General features: G+C 34.0%; 2 protein-coding genes across 2 annotated transcripts; both read left to right on the top strand.

Moving 5' to 3' along the window:
- Positions 1–603: 603 nt before the first annotated feature.
- On the top strand, positions 604–4,308 carry LOC104900766 (hypothetical protein). Its single transcript, XM_010688271.4, has 5 exons — positions 604–1,323; positions 1,418–1,583; positions 2,973–3,137; positions 3,437–3,589; positions 3,684–4,308. The coding sequence occupies exons 1-5, from the start codon at positions 953–955 to the stop codon at positions 3,888–3,890; spliced, it is 1,062 nt and encodes a 353-aa protein (XP_010686573.1). The 5' UTR covers positions 604–952; the 3' UTR covers positions 3,891–4,308.
- A 1,108-nt stretch (positions 4,309–5,416) lies between these two features.
- LOC109135787 (uncharacterized) lies at positions 5,417–7,540 on the top strand. The gene is made up of 2 exons (XM_019251356.3): positions 5,417–5,799; positions 6,768–7,540. Exons 1-2 carry the CDS (start codon positions 5,531–5,533, stop codon positions 7,279–7,281), a joined length of 783 nt encoding a protein of 260 aa, XP_019106901.1. The 5' UTR covers positions 5,417–5,530; the 3' UTR covers positions 7,282–7,540.
- The last annotated feature ends 1,092 nt before the right edge of the window (positions 7,541–8,632 follow it).

The following is an 8,632-nucleotide window of genomic DNA, read 5'->3' on the forward strand; positions in this document are numbered from 1 at the left end:
TAAATTAAAAATGGTATATGAATCAAATATTTCAATCAAAAAATTAAATGGACAAAATATCTTGACTTTTTTTATAATAGAAGATGGAACACATGACGTCCACCTAAAAAGTCTAAAACACTCACTACCTTTGATATTCTTTAATTTAGTCAAAACCAACTCATTATGTCCATTGATCTTTTTGTTCAAAATGCATTCACAAAAAGTTATAATTAAAAGTCACTCACAATATTTGTTAGTTTTTTACATCAGCAAATTAAAATATCTAAGTTCATCTAACTATTAATCTTTCACATTATAAGTGTAATCATATCTATAGTATGGATAAAGTATATAATAGAATAACAAGTTTTGAAATTAACACGTATCGCATGCATATAAGGCTAGTAGATGTCTTAAGTTAACTATTAAAATTAAAGATTGATTCATGATATGATGATAATAATAATCGTGGAAAGGTCCATGTACTTGAGCGTTAAGAAATCATAACAATTAGAATGTATGAACTATTAAATCATTGAGGAAATAATATAAGAATAGGTGTTTTCTAATTGATGATTGATCCATTCAATTGTTGAGCATCTACTACGTACCCAACTAATATTGGCATTAAAATTACTTAGTTGTCACTTTGAAAACGTCAATTGACGATGGTGATCGGTTAACTTCTCATACAAGCAAAACAACGCCTAATAGCAGATATACCAGATAATTCCTCCATAACATCCAACACAGGCTACCATCTCCATCCTCACCTTCACCTTTTAAGTCAATCTTCTTATTACTAGTGAGCTACATAATACCTACACGGCTACACCACCTCTTGGTGGAGCTACACCCCCTCGTCCATAGGGTGGGGGCGTAGCTCCACCCAGCTCCGATAACAAAAAAAAAATATCCATCTTCCAATTATTTTCAAACATAGAAGATTGTTTAAAAATTGATAACAAAAATGGTTAATGAACTTTGTACAACACCTAGTAAAGGAGGTGGATCACAACCTTTATTGCCTAGTAAAATTGAAGTGTCACTACCATGCATGCCAGGCAAAGGAGGCGGACCACCACCCCCTTTGGCCGCCGGGTCAAAGGGTGCATCGCCACCGCCTCCTCCTTTCGGGGTTATGAGGTCTACGGCCGTGACCAAGACAAAATTGAAGAGGTCGTCCAATATGGGAAACTTGTTACGGCTCCTAAGGGGGAAAATGGAAGGATCCTCCTTAGTTGAGAGATCATCTCGAGGAAGGAAGAAAGGTGCTGGGACTAATGATGGTGCTAGCGAAGGACAAAGCATGGCTGATGCACTAGCCGAAATAACCAAAAGGTGTGCTCAAATTATCTCATATTTGCATTATTGATATAGCATGCATAAACGAGTCTTAATATATAAAAAATGTCTAATTGGGTTTTAAAAATAGATCCTCATACTTCCAGCAAATTGAAGAAGATGTAACAAAGCATGGAAGAGCGATTAAAGAGATCCAAGCTTCTCTAACCTCGTTCCAAACTAAAAATATGAATGAGCTGCTTAAGTTCTACCAGCAATTGGAATCCAAGCTTGATGTCCTAACAGATGAAAGCCAGGTCCTAATCTTGATTTTCCTCCCTTTCGTCGAATATGCTTCTATGCTAACTTTGATAGTATTTTTTTTTATCTCATACATAATAAAAACAAATGTTATTATGTGTGAATATTTTACACTGGTCTTCTTAAGAAAAAGGATACCATGAAACTTTAACGTGAGCGGAGCATTTATCACGTCAACAATATGTATGGCAAGATACTTTAGATAAAGTCAAATACAATATAATCCAATTGTGTACTTGTATTAAAACAGTTTTGACTTTTCAAAGTTAGTTATAGATAATTTTTTAAATTATATTTTATAAATTTGAAATTAATATTTTTTTATATTTTATTTTTGATATGGTACATACAAAAATATCAATTATAAATTTTGAAATAAAAGATGGTAATATAAGAAATTAGTTTATAATCGATGAAAAAAATATGACAGTTTACTTTAACAATATTATCATTCTATGCAAAAAAAAAAATTAGAAAAAAATTTATTTTAGCTGTTTTATGGCCATATTCTTCGATAATATTATCAACATACGCCAAAAAAATAATTTCACGAAAAAAAATAATTAAGAGTGAAAATGAAGTATTTCCAAAAATTACGTTTTTTTTTTTTTGCATGTTTTGATAATATCTTTGATGTAAACTGTAATATTTTTTTCTAAATTATAAGCTAATTTCGTAAATTATAAAGTTTAAATTTAATAGTTTTTAATTTCCAAATTTATATTCTGATTTCATAAATCAAAAATATCATTTTGAAATACCAAGAATATCAATTCCAAAATTTATAAATTGCAATTTAGAAATAATGCGTAACTAATTTTGAAAAGTAAAAAATTGCTTCAAATACATATGTGCATGTTAGAAATATAGAGTATGTGGGTATATCCATAGTAAATATCCATAAATATCATACATGGACAAATTTGTGACTGACATTTTTTTCTTAAGCTAGCTTTTTTTTCAAGAAGGCCACCATCTATGTGGCCAATGTGGGATGTGGTTAGATGTGTGTCTGTAAATATCAACTTGTGTGTTACTCCCTCTGTTTTTTTTTTTATCATTCTCACTTTCCTATGCGCGTCTCTCAATGCACCTCTTTGAGCTTAAATATCTTTCATTATATATTAGTAAAAATTATAACGATTGAATATTAATAATGTACTAATTGAGACGAATCAAATAAGACCCCACATGACTATGTTTTTTCTTATAAATTGTGAAACAATTAGAAGATTCTCTCTAGGTATGAATAGTGTCAAGATTCTAAGTGAGAAAGATAAAAAAAACAGAGGGAGTACATTGGAGGGTGTGAAAGTACAAAATTCAATATCAATTTGTGAGTGTGCTGCAGTTAAATTACATGTATCTTTATTCTTGTACTCTAGACTCTAGCAAGATTTGAAGGTTTCCCGGTGAAAAAATTAGAAGCCTTGAGGATGGCAGCAGTTCTCTACAAGAAATTGATTGGAGTACTATCTGAGTTACTAAACTGGAAAATTGAGTCTCCTGTGGCCCAGCTTCTTGACAAAGTTGAGAAATACTTCAACAAGGTAAATCAATTTGTAAAAATTAATATAAATGCATAAATTTGTTTTTGATTTGGATTTAAGCAACCAATGTGACTACATGAACACTACCTTATATCGCGGAGAAAGTTTAGTGGTTTCTATACTTAAACTTGCGGGTTATTCATGAACACTAATACAATCCTTTGGGTCAATCAAACTTTTTTCCATCAATATGATATTCAACTTGATACAATATACTTTATAACACAATCAAACGTTACGTTAAAATAGGAAACGGATTACTTTTGTTATGAAATTACTCATACACAAAGATCATGCAGATTAAAGGAGAAATGGAAGCTTTAGAACGAACCAAAGATGAAGAAGAGAAGAAATTTAAGAGCCACAATATTCACTTTGACTTTAACATTCTTGAAAAGATCAAGGAAGCCATGGTGGATGTGTCATCTAGCTGCATCGAATTCGCTCTCAAGGTATATATGATCATGAAAATTTAACCTTAATTTTATGTTTCTATATAGCCTTTTCTGGTCTAATTAAGCAAATCAATACCAATACATATTGTAGGAGAGGAGAGAAGCTAAGGCTGCATGTAATGATCAAACTTTGGCAAATGCAAGAAATCGACAGAAAATAATAGATGCCAAAATGCTTTGGAGGATTTTCCAGTTTGCGTATAAGGTGTACTCCTTTTCGGGAGGGCAAGATGAGCGAGCTGAGAACTTGACGAAAGAGCTAGCTAAGGAAATACAGGCTGACCCTATGGAAGGTTAATCCTTGTATATGATAATAGTGCCATAACTCAACCCCTACTCAACAATTTATGAATTAAGCTATGTTGCTCTGGCTCTTCATTTCACTTCAAGTACCCGTGTCGGATCCTCGACACTCGCCGGACATGGGTGGGACACTTAGACACTTTGTTTTGGGCTAAAAAATAGAAAAAATTCCAAAAGATAGCCGAGTCGGACACTTGGACACGTACCCGTGTCAGACATGGGTACCCGAGTCTGGGAAGAATTAAAAGTTTAGATAGTGTTTGGTTCCGAGGAAAATATGATTCCTGGACATGTAGTTTTTTTTTTATATATCTAAGCTTTGTTTGGTAAAAGTGGATATTGATTTTCGAGGGATAGAAAGTTCCCGCAATGATGGTACATATCTTTCTTTCCTAAGGGAAGAAATGCTGCAATTTTCTCCATATTCTTTAATTTCTTGTTTTTTTAGGTGTACCGCCCTTCATTTATTTTCATTTTCTTTTTTCTCTCTAACTTTAAGCATTTCGTGTTTTCAAATGGTAAGCACCAAAAAAAAAATGCTTTCAAAAGGCAGGTAGCACATAAATAAGATTACACCCACTAAGGACCTACTCCATATTACACATGCATTTATCATTCAAATTAAAATTTTGTTATGCAAAGGAAAGTGTTACCTAGTTTGTGGTGCAAGAATGGACAGGACCGCAAAATATCTAGTTTTATTCAACTAACCGAAATGTACACTCAATGCCACTTGCATGTACAAATATGCCTTTTTAATAACTTTTCTATTTGGGTTTTAGCGAATTAGATAAACTCGTTGTTAGCATAGCCTTTGTGAGCTTCTTTGTGTTATTGTGTAAGGGAATATACTTGGAAGCTGAGTAAGGAACTATTAGACTTAGACATAACAGATATAAGGGAAAATATGTTAAATGAGAATATTATTATGGATTTTTTTTTATTTTAATAATGCAACCTTTTGGCCATTCGCAAATAATAGAGCAACATTTTGATTATTCGCGAATTAAGTTTGTTAATGGGGTATAAAGATTGTCTTATTATGAAATAATCAAAAGGTTACTCTATTATTTGCGAATGGCCAAAAGGTTGTATTATTAGAATCAAAAAAATCCTATTATTATTCTTTGTAGGAAGACTACTGAAATTAGGCATGTTTACGAGACTCTAATACTGATGTTTTGGAGTAGGCTAAATGAAGAATAGCTAGATCATTATTGTACTGTGAGAAGGGTCAAATTAGTAAATGCAACTTGGCGTACTCTCCACACATGTTCATCTTTAGTGCTCCATTTAGCTTTTTACATTGTTTTGGACAATAAGTTACCCTAATGAGAAGATCTATAAACTTTGCAGCAATAAGGTTCGAAAAAATGGATATATCAAAAGAAGCAAACATCTTCCAACATTTATTTGTGAATGAATTGACAAGTGAAACTAATGTGAGAGAAGGAAAAGAGAAAGGGAAAGATATGAAGATATAATACAATATGAGGGGGGGGGGGGGGACCAATTGTCAAAGCAAAATGCCTGCAGAAATCCACAGGAAATAGTATAACTTGAATACTTAAACATCACTTAAAGAATTTTAGCTCTTTGAGTTGTTACATTCTTACCACATCTTAGAAGCAAGTAATGTACTACTCTGCACTTCATCATATCCAATTTTGCTTCCATCTCGCACCATTACATAGTTCAGAATGCGAAATTGTGAGAACGAGTAGAATTTGTTTTGGTAAATCAGTATTCAAGTTGCAGGCCTGCATAGAGAGAAGCGACCAAACTCGTTTCAAGGGAGTTCGATTTTGGATTGGTGAACTTGCAGAAAATCATGTTAATGGCTCAACGGTTGATGATCAGGCAGCAGAGGAGGAAGTGCTTCTTGGTGAAGCCCAAAATTCAAGGTAAAAGTTTATTCTAACCCACGTCATAAAGTTTGTACGTTAATTAACTTCTACATACACTCTAAGCTATTTTTTTCGCTCATTGCTCATTTAAAATCTTCAAATGAGCAAAAATCACATAATAGGGAAAACTTCAAATAAGCAAAAAAAGTATCGGATGTACATGATCATGATAATACTGGATGTACAATGCTCTCACTTGTTATATTATTTTTGCTATCATTCCTCATCATTTGTTAATTGCTCGTTCTATGCCTTTCTTTCAACTTTAGGCACATTTAATTAAGCTCGGAAAATCTGTCCAAACTAAATTAAAACATCCTTTAATTTAATTTGTTTGCGCTTCCTTGAATCAGGATAGTTTTAAATATATATCTGGCCTCCAGCGTTACTTTAATAAAGATTCGACCAAAAAAAAGGTCATAATCACTCCTTATATAATATCACTAGTTATTAGTCCCGGGCTATGTCCCGGATAAGAAAAAATTTCACTTATCAATATAATACTTTATGATAATGACACTAAATACAACTTAGCCTAGTGGTTAGAACTTTAGTATATGCACTTGAGGTCTCGAGTTCAAACCATATGCTATGCAATTTCTTAATTTTTTTTATTGTACATGGATTACATGAACTAAAATCCCTAGGGAGAACACCACGTGGCACAATTTCTTGTTTTCGCACGCCTTTTATAGAACGAACAATGAACTTTAAGATATTTGGGCAATCTAAGATGCATGAGGATTCTTTGTAATATATAACTATATAAGTCATTTGCTACACCTTTTTAGAAGACCTTGCTTCAATACAATCAGTCGTTATTTGAACTTTAACACATTCTAACAACAGTCTTATAGTTAAGTTCTTCTCCTGCCAATTTAATTTTCTTTCCTATTATTGAACAATGCGAATTCTAAATTAGTATTACCCCCATATGGTTCTGCTGATACTGCGTATATACGAAGATTACATGACAGAAATTCCGAAGGTAGTCCTGGAAAAGGCAGCAACGGAGGCAATAATGGCAATGACAATGGTAACAAAAAAGATGATGGAGGTGATGAAGGTCACAACTGCAATCAAGACGAATTAACAGGAATCGAGTGGTGGTGGTGGTGGAAGTGGCGACAAGCCTGCTGCAAAACGCAAAACGGCGACACACGATCGCACATGTGGCCGGTGGATGTCGCAGTGCAAGTGGTGGCAAATGAGGTGATGGACAATATTGAGCCAGCAGTTCAAGCTATAGTGCTGGACCCGATAAGGCAGTATATAGATATTCAAGGGTTTATTATGGTGTTAGTCTTGAGCGCATTTCTTATTTCATGTATACAAATGATGGCTGGACTTGTAGTAGTATCTATGGGAGTTTCATTAGCAGGTGTAACAGCTATTGTTTTAGCACTTTTATGGCGGCCATGGAAGAGGAAAGGTAGCCGAAGCCAACATGAAAAAAAGACCAATAATGGTGAGTCATAGGGTGTTTGGAGACTGGATTAGGCCGTAACTCGTAAAGGGAATAGGAATTAGCATGCATGGATTGGATAAACCATTATTGGATACCTTTTTGGATTGTGTAAATTTATCCTTAGTTGGAGACTTGGAGAGGTATGCATTAATCTTATGTATTATTGTATAGAGGTTACAACAAGAAATATTAATAGTGTTAGAAACCTAATTTATTCTAAACTGATGAGGAAAAAATATATATTTAAATAAATATATATCTCAAATCTATGCGGAGAATATTTTACCTCAATTATTTATCATGGTATGATGTTTAAGAGTAGCAAAATTCGATATTTGTTTCCAATCTTTAAAACTTTGGAAATCTAAATCCAACTCTTCAGTTTGGTTGGGGAAATTGTCACAAGTTTTTTTTTTTATTTTATATTTTCTCTAAAAAGGGGCATAAAAAGAAAAATACAACATCTCATATAAAAGTGAAATTCCATCTTGTTATTATTCAAAATAAGACAAAGGTAACTTGAAAGTGAACTATTTATTGGGTATATGGGTTCATATGAGGCTCAATGGGGTGTATGGGGTGTGGAGAAAGGTTGCGTAGAAGGAAAACGAAGAAGGAATTGAAATCGGGGCTCGGCACGAGTGGTGCGCCCGCACAAGTTGGTGGTGCGCCCGCACAAGTTGGTGGTGCGCCCGCACAAGTCCAGGTGCGCCCGCACAGGACTGGTGTGCGCCCGCACTTCAGAATCGTCGAATTCCTGCAGTTGAGGCAGAAGTCTTATGTCCGCCCGCACCAAAGTGATGTGCGCCCGCACATCAGGCTGGTGCGCCCGCACCAATAGTAGGTGCGCCCGCACCTATCGGGCAATACGCGTTTTTCCCGTTTTTCGATTAATGAGGGTATAAATAGGTGCCTTAATTCCGATTAATGTAATTCTTCATCTTTAACACATATTTTGAGAGAGAGAAAGCTTTAGAGAGAGCTCTTGAGTGCTTTTGTAATCTCTATCAAAACATTCATTGATTCCTAGTGCAGATTCGTGGTTTTTCTCCCAGTTCTTGGGTTTCCACGTAAAAAGTTTCTGGTGTGATTTTCCTGCTTTCTTATTTGATATTCTATATTTGTTTGCTATTATTCTACGATTGATAGTCAATAGAACTTACAAGTGGTATCAAGAGCCAGGTTTGATTATTGTCTAGATCTAGAATAATTAACAATGGAGGATTCAAAGATTAGAATTGAAAAGTTTGATGGGACAGATTTTGGATATTGGAAGATGCAGATAGAAGACATCTTATATCAGAAAAATTTGTATCAACCTTTAATGAATTTAATTCAATAATAAGTCAGTTATCGTCTGTT

Source organism: Beta vulgaris, chromosome 8 (assembly GCF_026745355.1).
Source record: "Beta vulgaris subsp. vulgaris cultivar EL10 chromosome 8, EL10.2, whole genome shotgun sequence".
NCBI lineage: Eukaryota > Viridiplantae > Streptophyta > Magnoliopsida > Caryophyllales > Amaranthaceae > Beta > Beta vulgaris.

What these genes read in the sequence shown, in the direction of transcription:
- LOC104900766 (XM_010688271.4), top strand. Translation starts at nt 953, where the DNA reads ATGGTTAATGAACTTTGTACAACACCTAGTAAAGGAGGTGGATCACAA. An exon ending in TCCTAACAGATGAAAGCCAG is followed by an intron (nt 1,584 to 2,972) that starts GTCCTAATCTTG and finishes CTTGTACTCTAG; the next exon opens with ACTCTAGCAAGATTTGAAGG. An exon ending in TTGAGAAATACTTCAACAAG is followed by an intron (nt 3,138 to 3,436) that starts GTAAATCAATTT and finishes AAGATCATGCAG; the next exon opens with ATTAAAGGAGAAATGGAAGC.
- LOC109135787 (XM_019251356.3), top strand. Translation starts at nt 5,531, where the DNA reads ATGTACTACTCTGCACTTCATCATATCCAATTTTGCTTCCATCTCGCA. An exon ending in GGTGAAGCCCAAAATTCAAG is followed by an intron (nt 5,800 to 6,767) that starts GTAAAAGTTTAT and finishes GTATATACGAAG; the next exon opens with ATTACATGACAGAAATTCCG.